The following is a 20,040-nucleotide window of genomic DNA, read 5'->3' on the forward strand; positions in this document are numbered from 1 at the left end:
TACCTTTCGGCCAAGGGGTGCCGTGTACGGAGTTCCCGGCGATTCTTATGTTGTACGTTAAAAAAAAAAGATCTCAATTAAGATAGAACCTTTAGATATCGACTCTAGTTTGAAATCACGGCCTTTATAAAATAACATAGATTTTCACACAAATCGAATTACCTTCTTAGTTGTAGTTTCTAATTGCAATATTAAGACACATTTGTCATGGATATTATATATGCCATGTCCTCTCCAAACATTGTAGAATCAAACATATCGAAACATACTTTCATCTTTGAAAGTTTGAATTAGATCAAGAAGCCACTCAAATGACAAACACCTTAAAGATAATCTCTCATAATGTTCAAAGAAATTGCTAATACTCCTAGATCAAGTATACAAACTTAACTAAGATAACATAACCTTTGACTTGATTCCAAACCATATATGAGAGTACATAAAGCAGTAGCAATTTGGTGGTTAATTAAAACTTCTTAATGAAATCATGAATGATAGTGGTGGCTTCTTTTGGCTTTTCTTGGTTGAGAAAGTGACCAACACCTTCCATAACCACAATGTCTTGAAGCAATGGCACATCTTTCTTGAACCCACCACCGTGCACATACTCTTTTAACCCTGGTGTTGTATACACCATGTCCTCATCTCCAACTACATATATCACGGGTAAATTCACTTGTGCCCCGGTCCATGCCGCAGTGAGCTCCCAATTCCTAAATCAGAGACCAAAAAACTTAGCACAATCATTGTATGTTTACAACCATAGATAAATATGATAGGTCCCACAATTTTGAAAGCTATTTTTTTGTATATGCATCCCTAGAAGAGAGTAAAAGATGAAACATAGGGTTGTAAGAGAGTAAAGAAGAGGAGTTGAAAAATAGATCTCTTCTTGTAATTACGTTTGGGTGCTTATAATGTGCCTAGCTTCACACGCCTTGTGAAGTCCATGTCACCTCCTAGGTCATCAAAAGTGGCCCAAACTTTAATATATTCATCACCATTACGTCACCCGTAGTGGGGCTAATATCACGGGAGAATGGAGCATAGCGTCCCATGGCGCCGCCAAACACCGACACGGCGGACGCGTGGTTGAATCCCGGTCCCCGCGAAGAGCATCATGCCGTGGCCTATCCTCCCCCACTCACACACATATATACACATACATATATAGCCCACTACACCCTCTTGTGATATAAAGCTCCATAAAGTCCCCCTCTTACGCGTTTCATCACTTGTCGCATAACACCCCTAAAGGGCTTTATGACTACATGGTCTTAAAAGTTAAAAGACATCTTAGCCTTTCCAATTCCTAACATCCAACCGATGCAATTAAGGCTATAAACTAACACATTTTTCTTGGGGCAAAGGAAGAGGGGGATGTGACTAAACCTAGCTAGGTCCCATTTAAGATCTGCCCTGACCCAAAACCCACATGCCAAGCTGTCACTATGACCAAGCTATTCAATTATGACCAAAATTAACAAACCATACGGCAAAAAAACTGTAGGACCAGCTAGATGGTTGCAAATACATACAGATCCAACGCGCGGTAATAGTTCAAGCCGCCTGAGAAGCCGGTTTGATCAAACTTGTCAACGTTATACTTAAGGTCCTCTTCGGATAACCAAGGAGGCAATGGCAATGGACCATCCAAAGCTTTCAATCCAAATGGATCCGATTTAGGCAAGCAAGGTGGTCCTGGTGTCCTATCTGTTAGAATCTTTTTAAGCACTTCTGCTGTTTCATAGCTTTTTATCTCATCCTCCATAACTCCAGCTTCCTAAAGAACACAGACATTAACATGTTACACAAAGAGAAAAAGTTAATGTCTACTGCATGGTGATAACAACCCATGTTACATTAAAGTCAAAAATGGTTGTTTTTTATTTAAAGCATTTATTACATGCAACTCCCATCATATCATCGTTGGAGCATAACGTACAAGCACCCTAAGCACAATTTTGGTGCCCTTTAAGTTTTCAGTCGACATAAATTCAGAATCGCCAGTTCAATACTAAATGCTGGTAAAATAATATTTTCGGTCACATTTGATGTAAAAAAGAGTGAAGCACTGGTTGGCAGTGACAGAAGACCTAAGGAAGCTTTGGTTGAATCTTTGAGCTAAACGGGTTTTACCGGTAATTTTACCGTCGACGGACGGGTGGGTTACCGGGTTTTCCCCGGAATTGGTGGTTGGCGACTTGGGTTACTCTTGGAGTAGTCCGTTTGTTCAGTGGGTGCCCCAAGAGTGCTCGGGATCATGGGCAGACCTACCCTTTGGTTAGGGTGGGCGGCCGCACCCCTTGAAAAAAAAATTTAGTGTATATTTTTGGCAAAAAATCCGACCGCACCCCTTGAAAATATGGTTGAACACCTTCTCCGCACCCCCAGCAAATAATTTCTGGGTTCGCCTCTTTTCGGGATTGATTTGTTGGCCGTTCAGAAAAAAAAAATTTTAACACAATTAATCCTCGCCGTTCAAATTTATAAAAAAAACAAACAAACAAATATACTCACTTTAATTAATAATTTTTATACTTTACAATTCATTCAAGATGGTGTTAATTAATGGTTATGATTAAGAATATTACTTTTTTTTTGAACGGTCAATTTGGATAACTGACGGACCACTAAAGTATTATCGTGTCACCAACAGAATTATCGGATCATATCCTACTCCACTAGGTAATAATACTTATACACCAATTCAGAAGGAAACCCAATAGACTATAATGTCATAGATAAGAGTATTACTTCTAATCACGATACTCTTAACATTTGTTAGGTATATGCTTTGCTCACTAGAAAAGGATATACATATACTACATGTGAATAAAGGTGACTCGAATAATAGTAATAGTATGATGTTTAGGGCCTACAGGTAGGTTTTAGGGTTTATCCTCGTTTGATCTTTCATGTTTTGACATTTAGAGCATAAACATTTGAAAGGGTTTCGTTTTAACTAAAATTCATCCAACTTTAATATATGTCTATGCGTGCATCTTAGAAATCATATAAAAAATATGTTATATATATTATTTAATAACAAGATTACAAGAAAAGGGGACTTTTATATTAAATGAATGTGTTATATAATCATGTGTTTGAATCCGAAAAAAAAAAAGAATTATTTTTTCCTTTTCCAAGAGGGACCTACTTTTAAAACCACTTTTAGGTTAGGATCAAAAGAGGGGTTTTTCTCGTTTTACCATTATGTGAAAGTAGGGTACTTTAAATCGAAGGATAAAGGTGTTATATAAAATGTGGAATAAAAATGTAAACGTAAAGACGTGTCGACGAAAGCAAAATGTACGTTGGTAGGCCATCTTCATCGCTACACCCCTGCTCCTACACGTTGGCTTGTCAGGCAGTTTCTACAAGGCCGGCCCTCCCTCTCTCCTCGCCTCTCACATTTCTCGCCCATTTTCAATCTCTCTCTCTCCTTACTCCTTCCAAGTACGACACCAATTTCTCCACTCACCAGCGATGGAGATCGTCTTTTGATGGGTATAACATGGAATCATGTGACGGAATACTCTAATGATTGCTAAAAGAACATAAAATCTTGTAACGGTTTTTTGTGTAAAAGGACCTTAAAAAGTAAAAAGAAAAATATTACACTTTTGTAAGATAACTCAAAAAGGAAGACGCTAGAGAACAAAACAAGTAAAAAACTAAAATATTTCCATTAGAAAAAAAAAAGAAGTAAGAAACTAACAAACTTACCTGAAACCTGCACATATAATAATCTTCACCAAAGAAAGTTTTCATGGTTTCAATGGGCTTCATCTTCGGATGCCTAGGCCGGTACGGCACCGATATGCACGCATAAGCCTTCACCTTTTCAGGCCTAAACATGCACAAATACCACCCAATCATGGCACCCCAGTCATGGGCCACCAGGTATACCGCCTCACCGCCCATCGAGTCTATAAGTGCCACCAAGTCCCCAACGACATGAAAACACGTATAGCTCATTGGGGACTGTGGGGCATCTGTGTCGCCGTAGCCACGTAGGTCTGGAGCGACACAGTGGTAGCCGAGGGCGGCGAACGCATGGATCTGGTGGCGCCATGTGTACCACAGCTCTGGGAAGCCATGGAGGAAGAGGATTATGGGGCCTTCACCCTTTTCAGCTATGTGCATATTGATTCCATTGACTCTCACGGTTCTGTGCTCTATGCCTTCCATTGTGGAACTTGGAGATTGGAATTGAAAGTGGGTTGGCATTGGGTGAAGTTTGGCTTCCTTTTGTACTCGCTAAAGTTCAAAAATATTGTCTGGATCCAGAAATAAATAATATATTGTTTTTATTTTTTTGACTTCTTGTATGGAATTTGTACTTTAGTAGATAGGGATATATGTGGAAGTTTCTTAAATATAATTAAATTTGAGGTTGAGAAAAAACAGAAGGGGGGATGTATTTACGTCCAACTAATCATTCCTTATGTTGGTTTTAATCCTAACTATTCACTAGGGGCAAAAGAGTCATTATGGTTTGGTAAACTAATTAAGTTGGTGTTTGTTTTTTCAGATGTAAAAGGTCTGTCGTCTGCGAACTACATCTGCAAACGTCTGCACGAAAAAAGGTGGATCAAATGTCTGCAGGGTGTAATAAAAAGAGTGTTTGATTATTTCACCTCCTTTTAAAACCCTACATCTGCAAACAGAGCACTTCTGCCTTCACCACATCTGCAAACACTAGTGAGCAGACAAGGTCACTTCTATTTCATATGTAAAAATAATCCCTACTAATCTACTATCATCGAATAAATGACTAGATTATACCAACCGAAAATGAAAATCATCTATGAATCAGTTATAGGAACAAATGCAGATATAGAATAAGCAGTTAAAGTTTAATTGAAACCCTAAATTTTAACATGAAAGAATAAGATGGAAGATTACTCGGTGAGGTGATAATAGATGACTTCTGCCACTAGCAATGGAGGCAGAGTGATGCGCCGGAAGAGGCTTTACGACGGTAGACGACAGCGACGGTGGCGTAACCGGAGAGAGATGAAAGTGACGACTAGCGGCTGTAGAGAGTGCGTGCGTAAATAAATAAATATATGCCCTAATCACATATACTGTTTCTCAATTTTGAACTGTGGTTGCTGAATCTTTATGTGGAAGGAGGAAACGGGTGGAAGAGATGTCAGTGTTTTGTGTTTTGAGAAAGAAGAAGAGGTTAGAAGGGTGAGTGGTAAGACATTGGACCATGTCTGTGTGGGAAAGAGGACGCGCAAAGGTTTGAAAACAATTTTTAATGAAATGTCTTCTAAAAAACAAACGGTCTGCAGAGCTAAATGTCTGCGCGTGGTCTGCGCGACGCAGACATAAGAGGTCAGAAAAGGTTTTTTTCTGAAAAAACAAACACCCCTAAGTAAATTAGAGTTTGTTTTTGATTTTGTTTAGTAGGTTAAGTCAGGAAGTTTATTTTGGGTTAGATAAGTGTAAAGGATTTTATTTTTATTGGTTTATTGTTTTTTAGTTTGAAGGGAATTAGTATAGGTCAAGTATTTATTTGAAGTCTTAATCAACATTCTATTCAATTAATAGAGTGTCGGAGAATAAGTGTTTATCCAAAAAAAAACCTTGCCATGATTTGCTTTTTATTTACGTGGTTATACCAACTAGATTTGCTTCAATTGGTATTAGAGCGAGGCCAAGAAGTTGATCAAAGGGTAATGATGAGGAGTACACTTTAAATCAAACAACAGGAAGGTTAATTAAGATTGAGTTTGGATAATTTCTTAGCCAAGAAGAAGATGACAAAGGCTTGTTTCTTTCGGTTGACAATCAACGAATTTGGGTGCAACAAAAACACGATTAGCAGGAGTTGAAGGGGGGTTTGTTTAACAATCAAAAAAGAGAGAATAGTGGTGGCTTCTTGTGTTGGCGATCGATAGCAACGAGTGCAGATCGATCATGGGGATTTTTTCGTTTAAAATCAATCGATGTTAATTTTTCTGATGTTCACAAGTGGGAAAGATGGTTGAACCGGAAACAAATGTGGTCTCTATAGTGATTCGAGCAGTGGGCTCTATGAACTATTAGTGTCCCGTTATAAAGAATACAAACCAATTGGTGTAGGCGGTAACGGTTAGGATGATATTGGATGCAAACACATTCTCGGAGGTCATTGAACCCACAAGTGGGGCTATTGTGGATCCAAAAAAGTCGAAGATGGCAATGGCTTTCTTTGTCACACCCCCAAAATACCACCTAGGGAGTGTCCCTGTCAGGCGTGTGACAAACCAATAACGAGCCACTAATCATATTGAACCAATCATAATGTTGAATAAAATCATCAATTATTCTGAAAAGTACTGTCAATAAGTTTAAAAGAAAACCAACATGTTCAGCGGAAGCAAATAAAAGAAAACATAATTAACTGTTTCAGTTTAAATGTGTGAAATCATTAAACCCATCATTCGTATCCAATCAGCACGACCCATGACCACTCCAGCTACTTCAGACAGCAAGTTCCAAATCCATATAATCTAACGACCTGCGAGCATGCAACAAGTGTATCAGACAACGCTGGTGAGTTCATAGTTTTACGAAAACGTTGATTACCAAGTGTTTAGTTAATCCATTGAATTTAATTCCGAAAGTAATGTTGAAAACAATGTTGATAATACCCCAATACAAGACGGCTTCTGATTATTTTGCCCTTTCTCCAATGCTCCTATCAAAGCATTGGTCATGATTAGGTCATTAGTTCAACACCCGTCCTCCCAGGTACGGGGTGAGGTTGCCAAACCTAAGTAGCGCTACTAACTAATACCATGTTACCACCCAGGTAACCAAACAACACGGAGGGACTTTAAAGGTGATAGGATGAGTATATTATCCAACATTCCCAGATTTACCCAAAACCAATCCCCCCTCAGGGATACCCAAAGACTGTCCCAACCACCGGGACGCATGCTCAAGAGAGATAGATGAACTCACCTTTGATTTGCTCGGTAGAATTAATTATCCGTTTAACACAATGATCACCCAAGTCCTATGATAGTTGTACGTAACAGTCAGTTTGCATACAAGTTCAGTACGTATCGTTCCACATGTATTCATCATATAGTGCACACAAAATACAAGTAGTGGCATGCATCGCTCCGTACACTAGTCTAATCAGTTAAACACGTTGCGTGAAAATTCATTAACCATGTTCGGCTCGATAAACACATAGTCCAAACAACCTACGGGCCTAAGTCAAATACGTAGCTCAGTTATTTATTACGGCCCAATCTCAAAACAACACAACTACGCATACTTAATATGATCCTTAAAGTATTTCCCAGTCCAGTGCGATCAAGCCTAGGTGCGGCCCCAATTACAAGTAGACACACATGACCAGTTTATAAGGTTTAAGGGTTCTTATGTGACACATCTCGATACACTTGGACGTGAACAAGGTCAGCCGATAACATCAATTTCGTTGTAATGTTAACACATCTAACCAACCAGAATCATACTTTATTGTAATATATATAAACACCATCGGCATATAGTCATAATAATCAATATAGTCTCAGGCATAGTTAACAGGGCCTATAATCACATATTCATCATAGCATCAGTTGGTATGCATAACAATTTGGTCACACATCATGCACAACACAAATTAAAAATAAACATGGGGATGGGAGGTGGGCTCGGTTTGGGTTCGGCCCAACTAACTTCATTTGTCTGATTGAACCCCAATACCCGGTCCACTTGTTTAACAGTTCAATAACGTGTATGACCCGCTATTGTGCCCAGCCCCAAACACCAACTGTTTTAGTTGAGGGAACCAACACCACCACATGGTGTGCGACCCAGTACGTAATACCCACCCAATTTAGCAAACCGTTTCATCAAGAAATCATATTCAAGTCTCACACATTTACTTTATTATTCTTAACCTATAATCATGGGATCCTAAATTGCCATTAAAGAATCAACCACATAATCAACTTGTCAAGTCACCATCCATCGTGATCATTAATTTACCTACTACTAGGAACTGTCACTGGCTTCATTAATTGAATCACATGGCTTGCTTTGATAAACCAAATCTGACAACAATAGTACATGCACATGGCTCTTACTTGATCAATACTACAAACACACTCTCGTTAGCCGCCATTCATCTTATTCAAGATTATCCCACTTTGTGAAATCATCACCTTCAAATACATATTGAACCGATAACCTACTGTTACATCAATGCTAATTATGAATCACATATCATTCAATATTATTCCCATCATCATTCATGCACCCAAAATATTTACTATTAATCCATCACCATAATATTTCTTTATTAGATATACCAGTGAGTTTAATAAAGTGTTTATTATTATTACACATATCATGCTTACATAAACACAAATCAATCAACAAGATAGGCAAACAAATAGAATACTAACCGGTGCTGGTGATCTCGACTGGGAGGGGGTTTCCTATGTCCGTCGCAATCAAGAAGAGGGTGTAGGGTTTGAATATGTTTGTGTTATTATGTAACGTGACTATGTATGTGCGTGTATATATGCTATCAATAACCGACCCCAAAACAACGACCCACTTGGGCTCTACTAGGCCCAACATAATTTCAGGTGTGTGTATCTAGACTCACAATAGCCGGCCCCCAACCCATGTTCTACTTGGGCTCTATCCGGCCCAAACAAGACACTGGTCTAATTACACGTGCTCGGGTTTGGGGCGATTACCTGGTAGCCGAAGTGGGCTTAAGCCCACCTAATTGGGTCGTCATAATTGTAGGTGAATAGTTGTCGCATTAGGCCGATTTTAAACTAACTTAGATTCTATTAGGCTACGAGGGTTTAGGGCACGGCTCACTCGAACAATTAATATTATGGTGTGGCCCAAAACGATTGTAGCCCAAAATCATCATTACACAGTTACAAAATCATACGAGCGCAGAAAGTAAAACACTTGGAAGAGAAATAACGAGGAGTTAAGATGACGAGGTTTAAACACTTGAAAGTTCAGGTTGTCACATCATCCCCAACTTGAAAGAAATTTCGTCCCGAAATTTGACAAGTAAGCACAAAGGAGTGAAGTGAGAAATCAGGATTGTTGCAGGTTTTCCTCAGGTGCGACATCATCCCCAACTTGAAGAGGAATTTCGTCCCGAAATTCACCAGTAACACCAGAATTAGACTGATCATCAGGAAATGGTTGAGGATACTTAAGCTTCATCTGATCTTCGCGTTCTCACAATCGGGATACGACTATGTTTACGAACCTTGACTTCCTGGTCCATGTGTTCGATAGATTCCTTCAGTAAGTATCGCACGTGTTTCATCAGACAACCACTGCTTTAGATCCGAAACATAAATGATATCGTGTACGTTACCCGATTCCCCGGGTAACTCGAGTTTATAGGTTACGCTACCGCTTCCTCCCAGACTGTTGAATGGTCCATCATGACGTCAGTTAAGCTTGCCATGCTTCCCAAGCATTCCACACCCTCCCAGGTTGTTGTGCATTACCTGACACAGATCATGCATAGATCAAATTCAGAGATAACAGGAGTTGGCACCTCGTACCTAAAAGCCGCCCCTCTCGGAGGAATATTCACAACTGTGGAGACTCGTCAGTTTTCTTGATTGCAAGAAGTGTGCTGGTAACTTGAGTTTATCAATGATCATCCAGGTGATAATGTTTCCGTTTCGAGTTGTAAGTAGACTAGTGACCAAATCCATGGAAGTCTGCTCTCATTTCCATATTGGTGTTTCTGGTTGCTAATATCCCACCTTGACTTTCCACCCATGTCAAACTTCGTTCTTATGCGTGGCTATATGGGCCTTCAGACCCGGTCATTCGTACATGGTCTTCGGGTTTCAATACGTCCTATTAAAACTCAGGTGATTAGGCTATCGAGATCCGCGTGCTTCGCCTGCACCAGTTCCCTAATGTTGTTGTGTAGTGAGGTCCATATTCGTTTCACGAAGTGGCAAATATTGTCCAACCTGTCAAAGGTTGCTTCCCCATGCCCCGCATGGGTTAATCTTGAGAACTCTCTTCCTTCGAAACAAGGGTATACAGGAGGCCCTTGTAATCGGTCTAGATAGTGCATTTGGTACCATCCAAGTAATGCCTCCAATTTAAATCCAAAGACTACGGCTTCCACCGCAGGTCGTGACTCGTGCGGTCCTTCCTGTGAGTCCACCACGTAAGTCGTCGCCTTCTCATGTTGTATCGGTGCATAACCGGGACTCTAATTCGAATCATCATGGTATACCGCCAGACCATCAGTACCCTCAGATAGGAGTGATACTCAGTGCGTTGCAGAGTTGGGTTTCAAAAGCTGAAAAGACGTTCCGCGACTTTGTTTTCCCAAGAATTCACAGCTCCCAGCTGTGCTAAGGAGGTTGTAGTTACGCAATCTTCGAAAATCCTATGATGAATCTGTGATAGTATCCAGCGAACTCAAAGGATTGCTGTATCCCAGAAGGAAATCAGAATTTGCATAAGGTCAATTCTAAAATTCCACCTAACGATGTGGAGGTAAACCAGGTAACTCTTTAGAAGACACGTCAAAAAAATTCACGAATAACATGAAGATACTCGATCTTCCTTCCTTAAAGTGGCGAATCGATGACGAGAGCTAGAATAGCAGAGTAGCCCTTCCGTAGACACTTCTGGGCTTTCACGACTGAGACGATGCCAACAATGGCACCACTACGATGATCTTGAATTGATAAGGATTCCCCACTGGGGAGAGGGATACGCACGATTTTCTCTTTACAGAGGATTTTTCGCTCAACGACTACGTCAAAACTTACAAGAATATCGGAAAGTGGGTCAATGTCGAACACTTGACCCATGAGATCAAGTTGGTCAGCTCAGCTTGGGTCATCGCGATGTGACCACGTCCATGTCCTCGTCCACTCATGATTCTATAGGAGAAGAGGGAAAAGGTTACGAGTCGAAGTGAGGTACAGGTCAAGTATCACGTTGAAATCTACAATCTACCAAGTTTTCACACAATAGGGCAGAACCCTTCTCATGCTCGTTAAGCCTCACTGGGACTTGCATGCACCTCGCGTTATTATTATGTGTGCACCCATAATAATAAGGCGATTTGCATGCTTATCTCAGCGCCTCTTAACTTGCGCTAAAAGGTTCCCCACGTTCAAATAGCAAGCGAAAGGTTTTATATGATCAAGAATCACAATAGTCGATGGGTAGTGTCACGCTAACAGTTCACATAACAGGGGTCGGTAACATAAGGGCTCATACTGTTGTGGCAAGTGTGCATTCACGTGTAATGTTATACATAAGTGTACACTAGATATACTATGTAATAGTAGATAAGAAACGAACCTTGCAGTCTGGAGCTGAGTGTCATGGTCGATTTCGGAACTGTTCGGTTATAGGCTGGTTTTATAAAAACGTTTTAAAACCAAGTTCACTATAACCAGTGGCTCTGATACCAAACTGTCATACCCCCAAAATACCACCTAGGGAGTGTCCCTGTCAGGCGTGTGACAAACCAATAACGAGCCACTAATCATATTGAACCAATCATAATGTTGAATAAAATCATCAATTATTCTGAAAAGTACTGTCAATAAGTTTAAAAGAAAACCAACATGTTCAGCGGAAGCAAATAAAAGAAAACATAATTAACTGTTTCAGTTTAAATGTGTGAAATCATTAAACCCATCATTCGTATCCAATCAGCACGACCCATGACCACTCCAGCTACTTCAGACAGCAAGTTCCAAATCCATATAATCTAACGACCTGCGAGCATGCAACAAGTGTATCAGACAACGCTGGTGAGTTCATAGTTTTACGAAAACGTTGATTACCAAGTGTTTAGTTAATCCATTGAATTTAATTCCGAAAGTAATGTTGAAAACAATGTTGATAATACCCCAATACAAGACGGCTTCTGATTATTTTGCCCTTTCTCCAATGCTCCTATCAAAGCATTGGTCATGATTAGGTCATTAGTTCAACACCCGTCCTCCCAGGTACGGGGTGAGGTTGCCAAACCTAAGTAGCGCTACTAACTAATACCATGTTACCACCCAGGTAACCAAACAACACGGAGGGACTTTAAAGGTGATAGGATGAGTATATTATCCAACATTCCCAGATTTACCCAAAACCAATCCCCCTCAGGGATACCCAAAGACTGTCCCAACCACCGGGACGCATGCTCAAGAGAGATAGATGAACTCACCTTTGATTTGCTCGGTAGAATTAATTATCCGTTTAACACAATGATCACCCAAGTCCTATGATAGTTGTACGTAACAGTCAGTTTGCATACAAGTTCAGTACGTATCGTTCCACATGTATTCATCATATAGTGCACACAAAATACAAGTAGTGGCATGCATCGCTCCGTACACTAGTCTAATCAGTTAAACACGTTGCGTGAAAATTCATTAACCATGTTCGGCTCGATAAACACATAGTCCAAACAACCTACGGGCCTAAGTCAAATACGTAGCTCAGTTATTTATTACGGCCCAATCTCAAAACAACACAACTACGCATACTTAATATGATCCTTAAAGTATTTCCCAGTCCAGTGCGATCAAGCCTAGGTGCGGCCCCAATTACAAGTAGACACACATGACCAGTTTATAAGGTTTAAGGGTTCTTATGTGACACATCTCGATACACTTGGACGTGAACAAGGTCAGCCGATAACATCAATTTCGTTGTAATGTTAACACATCTAACCAACCAGAATCATACTTTATTGTAATATATATAAACACCATCGGCATATAGTCATAATAATCAATATAGTCTCAGGCATAGTTAACAGGGCCTATAATCACATATTCATCATAGCATCAGTTGGTATGCATAACAATTTGGTCACACATCATGCACAACACAAATTAAAAATAAACATGGGGATGGGAGGTGGGCTCGGTTTGGGTTCGGCCCAACTAACTTCATTTGTCTGATCGAACCCCAATACCCGGTCCACTTGTTTAACAGTTCAATAACTTGTATGACCCGCTATTGTGCCCAGCCCCAAACACCAACTGTTTTAGTTGAGGGAACCAACACCACCACATGGTGTGCGACCCAGTACGTAATACCCACCCAATTCAGCAAACCGTTTCATCAAGAAATCATATTCAAGTCTCACACATTTACTTTATTATTCTTAACCTATAATCATGGGATCCTAAATTGCCATTAAAGAATCAACCACATAATCAACTTGTCAAGTCACCATCCATCGTGATCATTAATTTACCTACTACTAGGAACTGTCACTGGCTTCATTAATTGAATCACATGGCTTGCTTTGATAAACCAAATCTGACAACAATAGTACATGCACATGGCTCTTACTTGATCAATACTACAAACACACTCTCGTTAGCCGCCATTCATCTTATTCAAGATTATCCCACTTTGTGAAATCATCACCTTCAAATACATATTGAACCGATAACCTACTGTTACATCAATGCTAATTATGAATCACATATCATTCAATATTATTCCCATCATCATTCATGCACCCAAAATATTTACTATTAATCCATCACCATAATATTTCTTTATTAGATATACCAGTGAGTTTAATAAAGTGTTTATTATTATTACACATATCATGCTTACATAAACACAAAACAATCAACAAGATAGGCAAACAAATAGAATACTAACCGGTGCTGGTGATCTCGACTGGGAGGGGGTTTCCTATGTCCGTCGCAATCAAGAAGAGGGTGTAGGGTTTGAATATGTTTGTGTTATTATGTAACGTGACTATGTATGTGCGTGTATATATGCTATCAATAACCGGCCCCAAAACAACGACCCACTTGGGCTCTACTAGGCCCAACATAATTTCAGGTGTGTGTATCTAGACTCACAATAGCCGGCCCCCAACCCATGTTCTACTTGGGCTCTATCCGGCCCAAACAAGACACTGGTCTAATTACACGTGCTCGGGTTTGGGGCGATTACCTGGTAGCCGAAGTGGGCTTAAGCCCACCTAATTGGGTCGTCATAATTGTAGGTGAATAGTTGTCGCATTAGGCCGATTTTAAACTAACTTAGATTCTATTAGGCTACGAGGGTTTAGGGCGCGGCTCACTCGAACAATTAATATTATGGTGTGGCCCAAAACGATTGCAGCCCAAAATCATCATTACACAGTTACAAAATCATACGAGCACAGAAAGTAAAACACTTGGAAGAGAAATAACGAGGAGTTAAGATGACGAGGTTTAAACACTTGAAAGTTCAGGTTGTCACATTCTTGTTTCAAGCAATACTTGTAGGTCCACACGGAGGATCAAGATAAACTAACTCCCTTGTTATGTAACATATACACGAGTGCGGAATCCAAGTCTAGGTGCAAACCAAGCCAAAGAACACAAAATACAAGAAAAGATTCAAAGTTTAAAGCTCATGTATATTGATCCAGCAGAATTTGGTTACAATGATAATACAACAAAAAGCTCTCAAACTTTGCTAGTGTGCTCTATTTTCTGTTCTGTGCTCCAAGTCTGTATAAATATCCAACATATCCAGCAACCTACGAAAGATGTACTGGGCCCAAAGACAAGGCCCGTGAAATATATTAGCCCACGAAGAATATGGGTTCTTCGTGAGATCTTCCTGCGAACAACCATGACCCACGAAAGATGGAAGTATTTCGTCCAAAAACCCAAACTGACGAAACATCATGGTTCTTTGTAGATGGCAATGGGACGGATGATGTTCTTCGTTGACTAATGTTTTTCGTGAACACCCATACTAGCCATGGTCTATGACTGCTACATGCAGAACTTGCAGATCACAAACATACACAAAGATACACTATGCTAACATCTAACAGATTACACTCTTGCATCTGTTTTACAACACGTACAAAGTCAAAGTCGTTCCGAGTCAAGATGGAGGATATGTTGCTTCGGTCTTCACTTCGTAACGGAGACGAACCGAAATGAGCTGCATCCACATAATATGCATCAACAAACTCCCCCTTGGATGTTGATCGTGATGGTTCGTTCTTCACACTGTCGGATCTTTAGATGTCTTCACTTGTCACTGTCAGGAGGTGCATCAGCAAACTCCCCCTTGAACGTTGCTCGTGAGACGTTGATCTTCAAATCTTTAGATCCTTATGGAGTTGATGAGTGGTCGGCTGCAAATCGATCATCTTGATGCTCTAATTTCATCCATGTCGTGTCTTCATTCCAAAGCTTGTCATCTAACACGTTCTCTTCGCCTTTAGCTGGTTCGGATGCCGCATCTACACACACAACAGAGCTAAACGCGTAATGAGAACAACCGCTTTGAATATAATCAAAATAAACAAACGACACACATGTGACCAACTCTCAATCAACTACCGACTGACAACAGTTTGAAAGTTTTAAAAATTGATCAATTTTAAAATTTAACTTTCAAAACTTGTTAACTTCGACCGTTTATGAAGATGCAATTGTTTTGGTTTCGATCAGGTTTCAGGTGGAAAAGACTCGAGTTCCAACATCGGGCAATCAAAAATAAAATAGAAATAAAATCTTTTTGGCTTTTATAAAGTTTATATTAAAACACACCTAAAATCTTTTTTTGTATTTTTGAATATATCAAATGTAAAGATGGAAAGCAGTAAATAAATATTTACAGACATTTTTTTGCCAGTTTCGAGGGTAAGAGAATCATATCAGTGTACGGTCATGCCAAAACACTCTTGTTGTTCAATTAGTTAACATTTAGATAAGCATCCTATAACGATTATCAGTATTGTTGTCCACTTAAACTCAACTTATCAGATGTACTCGCGGTTAGGGGATACGATTAAGGTATGATTTATACTTACCAACCGTGTTCATCCACTCACGACACATTCTCGTATCAAGGTATGCACGAGAGTTCATCTTACTGGTGAGAATACCATTTATCATCTGTTTTCAATGTATATGACGTGAGATACTCACTTATTTGAGGATGAATACAAGCCCTATGTGATAAAATCACTTATTAAGGAGGAACTTGATATTCGATGCATGCAGAGCACAAGAGCAAGTCCGTGAACAGGTTAGTACCATCGTATCGACAAAGAGACGAACTTGACTCTCGGATAATATATGTGATTTAGAATCACTTATTCGGGGGGGGGGGGTGAATGTAATGTTTTTATCACTTATTGATGGTCGTATGCATCATGTATTATATACATGTATGTATGATATGTACACGTATGTATGGTATCATGGAAGTTCTAGACTTACATCCCCATTGTTTTCGGTAAAAGAATCAACCATGATACCCAAATGATAAACAACATAAAGACCACGTATATCAGAATCTCGGCAATCTATCAAACAAAATTTCGGTACCAAGACCATATGTGTAACATCCCGTTTCAAGTGAAGTTGTAAAATAATATTTTATTATTTGTTTGGAACTATTAATGGAGGAAAATAACTTTGGGTACCAATATATTTTAACGGATTGTATTTTAGCAATATAAGTCTAGAAATATGACCGATTCGCTTCGGGGAAATACCGTTACCTCATCTTGTGGCTTACCCAAACTTAAAGGGGCATTGTTATATAAAAATTAAACTTGAGGGTGTATGTTGCAATTATCTAAAAGTTGAATGTATAAAAAGGCAACTTTAGGCTCATTTGTGACAAAAATGGCTGGAGTTAGAGAGAGAAATGCATAAAACTAGAGAGAGAGAAAGGAAGTGGTGGTCTAATGGTGGTCCGATGACGGTTTGCGGCGGCCAGTGGTGGTCGGAGTTGCGGGTTTCAACCTGAAACCACCTCGCGATGATAAGAATGCAATGGTAAGCTCTTTTTTCTCAAAAATCTCAAGTTAAAGTAGTTTTTAGATATCGAAAACTTAGATTCATCTATGTGATTTCCGTTTTATTTTGTGCGGTCTAAAAGAAGTGGCTGGTACAAGAAAACCAACCGTTGGATCGAGCCCAAATTTTTATAGCAGCTTTCTGACTTATAAATGTTAACATCCAACGGTTGAAATACGAAATGTGTTCCGGAGGTAGGTGATTTACAGCTCAAATCGTAGCAGTTTGAATTTTCGGAACTGAAAATGCAGTCATAAAGGTTGAGTTATTCCAGGAGATCCGACTGTTAGATTTAGCTAAAATTTTGGCAGTAGCTTTTGAAGACATGAACCTTCAATCATACCAAAGGAAATTCCGATCAGATGTTAGTAAGTATGATTTTGAAAATGATCAGTTTGTAACAGTTTATTTGTGCGAAAAGCAGGAACTTGATTGTGATGCATGGATGATTTAATGGAGTTTTATATGAAATCCGAGATCGTAGAAATGTTTGTGATGCAAAAAATAAACACAACTTCATAAGTGGATCTCATTGTATGTCGGCTACAAGAAAATCCATGTACACGATCAATTACGTTTTCCTACGGGCAAAGGTGAGTGGTTTATATATGTTTTGGTATGAGTTGTTACTTCGGATTTTATTAAGTTTATGAACACATAACATATGCTATCTTATTGTACTTATTAAAAATCCATGATGAGCGATAAAATTAAAATCATGTAGATCAATTATTTGATAATTGAAGTATGGTATTTCATGTAGTAATTCATTGGCCATATGGGTTAAATATTCAAGTAAAGTTGAAATGCTAATATGTTGTGTTCGGAATCCATTTGGTTAGATTAGAATGATCACTCAACATAAATATAATCTAGAAAGACATATGGAATAACACTTATGTACTAGAATGGAAGTTTAGAATGTATTACTATATGTGTGTGTTTAATCATGGTGTTGAGGTACAAGCATGAATACTGAACCGTCTGCGATTTAAATGCCCATGGTTGTGTTTTCTGACTCTTGGATATGCTAAGATGGATTAGCAAGTTCAGGTATGCATGAAGGGAATTTGTTCATGAAGATTTGAAAGCAGAAACAAACTAGTTATGCATTCGATTTTGTTTAGCCATGATAGTAAGCACTCTAACACTTAATGTTAGTACAGGTATGGATATTTAACAAATACTGGTTGTGACGAAATAACAAATGTATGTATAGAATAGTAAAAAACCTCGATTAGCTTTGCTAATTTAGATTGTGATGATCGATGTCCACAGGTTCACAGGTCTAGTCAAATATGAGATTGAAGATCGGGTCTCAAGATATGGTTGTACGAGTCAAGCAAGGATGGATGATTCATTAAATAGGTTATTAACACCATCTAAAAGGAAAGCATTGTAATGCCTAGATAACTTTTTAAAAAGATTTCAGTTAGGATATACGTTGTTTGTGAGTATTAGTAAAAAAAAATTAGGGACCGTTTTTCCGCTGCTAATTAAACGGTTAAATCTTGTTTTCAAACTAGGGCGTTACAAGTTGGTATCAGAGCCCTGGTTTGAGCGAAATCAAGTGCACATAGGTAAGTACTTAAACTCAAACTTGCGTGCTCTTGTGATATGAACCGTACAATCCAAGACTCGATCAAAACCCGAAGGTAAAATCGAATGAAAATGTGTATATGTACACTTAAATGAAGAAGCTAATTGTGTGGTGTATGTAAGGTAAGCTTGGATAAATAAGAAGGGTGATCCAAGATGCAATCTGGAGTAAGCACCGAGCCATGAGTTTGTACTATCGGATCCCAGGTACACAATTTTAATAAGTATGAGTTCCAGTATTGGGAGAGTCACCCGAGAAAGGTTTAGTGATAAATGAATTACGTTGATTTTGCTTTGGTGGGATCCAGATTGAAACACGGGGTATGATTTTCAAACAAAAGACAATGATATTGACTTGGTAAAAATTTAAAGATGTTGTAAATTACATGAAGGCACGAGACTAGTATGTGGATTGCGCGCCTGGCCAGTGCGCAAGAAGCATATGACACTCGCGAGACCATGATAATCATCACAGGTATGTTCGGTAGGAATGAGAAGTAAATGGCTGTATGGGAAGGGTGTGAGTCCGTAAGTAAGAACGGACCAACCAAGTAAGAACAAAAAGTAATAATGAAAGGTTTGAATCCATTGACGGATTCAAACATAAAAGAACGAAAAGTAAGAATGAAAGGTTTGAACCCATTGACGGAGTCAAACGTAAAAGAATGAAGAGTAAGAATGAAAGGTTTGAACCCATTGACAGATTCAAACATAAAAGAATGAAAAGTAACAATGAAAGATTTGATCCATAGACGGATTCAAACTTAAAAGAATGCAAAGCATGAGTGAAAGGTTGAAATCCTTAAGTAAGCATGAACAAAACACATGAGAATGAAGGATCGGATTCATCAGCGACTAAGAGTCGAGTGGGGATAAAGGAAGAATTGCACCTTTCTCCCCAACTAAGGCAAGTATAAACATAGTGAGTAAGCGGTGATAATAGTATTGTCGGGTTAATCATATCGATTGACTAATGGGATGCATATGTATGTGTAAGTGCATGAATGAACATGTGAGGGATAAGTTAAAGCTGACCGATAAAACGTAAATAAGAATGCATTAATAGATTAGTTTTCTGAAAAGCCAAACGAAGTTGAGGTTGTTATATAGAAAGCAAGTAACGGTAAAATACCATGAAATGTTCGGTTTATTAAACAAGCAAAAGCGTCGAAAGTTGTAGTAGTAAGGAAAATATTAGTTGAGAAAAATATTGAATAAAGTTATGTGATAGACACATTGTAACTTGACTTATGAGAAATTGGGGCGAATGACGGGCTAATACCCGAGCGAATGGCTTAAGTATTGACGGGAAAAGAAAGTATTTGCAATATATGCTAAAATTATAAAATGACGTTTTGTAAGTATGTTCGAACGTAAAGTGAATACAATGCGTACACCAATATGTATAAACAATAAGTAATAAGTGGCGGTTGACATTGAAAAGTCAAACTGCAGAAGTTGACAATAATTAACGAGCTGTAAGAATAGTACGTAAGAAGCAAAAGGTGCAATGTAGTATACCTTGTAAGTAAGAAAATTGTGAAAGAAATATAGGTAAATAAACATCGAATCGGAATGAGTATTCAAATAAGAAGTGTTAATC

General features: G+C 38.9%; 1 protein-coding gene across 1 annotated transcript; it reads right to left on the reverse strand.

Annotated features, from left to right (window-relative positions):
* Positions 1–256: 256 nt before the first annotated feature.
* LOC110865696 (epoxide hydrolase A) lies at positions 257–4,261 on the reverse strand. The gene is made up of 3 exons (XM_022115020.2): positions 3,730–4,261; positions 1,539–1,783; positions 257–713 (listed from the first exon to the last, which is right to left on the reverse strand). Exons 1-3 carry the CDS (start codon positions 4,231–4,233, stop codon positions 467–469), a joined length of 996 nt encoding a protein of 331 aa, XP_021970712.1. The 5' UTR covers positions 4,234–4,261; the 3' UTR covers positions 257–466.
* Positions 4,262–20,040: the final 15,779 nt, after the last annotated feature.

Source organism: Helianthus annuus, chromosome 6 (assembly GCF_002127325.2).
Source record: "Helianthus annuus cultivar XRQ/B chromosome 6, HanXRQr2.0-SUNRISE, whole genome shotgun sequence".
NCBI lineage: Eukaryota > Viridiplantae > Streptophyta > Magnoliopsida > Asterales > Asteraceae > Helianthus > Helianthus annuus.

Coding starts and splice junctions, on each gene's coding strand:
- LOC110865696 (XM_022115020.2), bottom strand. CDS start 4,233: ATGCCAACCCACTTTCAATTCCAATCTCCAAGTTCCACAATGGAAGGC. Junction 1,784..3,729: donor ATTATATGTGCAGGTTTCAG/GTAAGTTTGTTA, acceptor TGTGTTCTTTAG/GAAGCTGGAGTTATGGAGGA. Junction 714..1,538: donor TATTACCGCGCGTTGGATCT/GTATGTATTTGC, acceptor TCTCTGATTTAG/GAATTGGGAGCTCACTGCGG.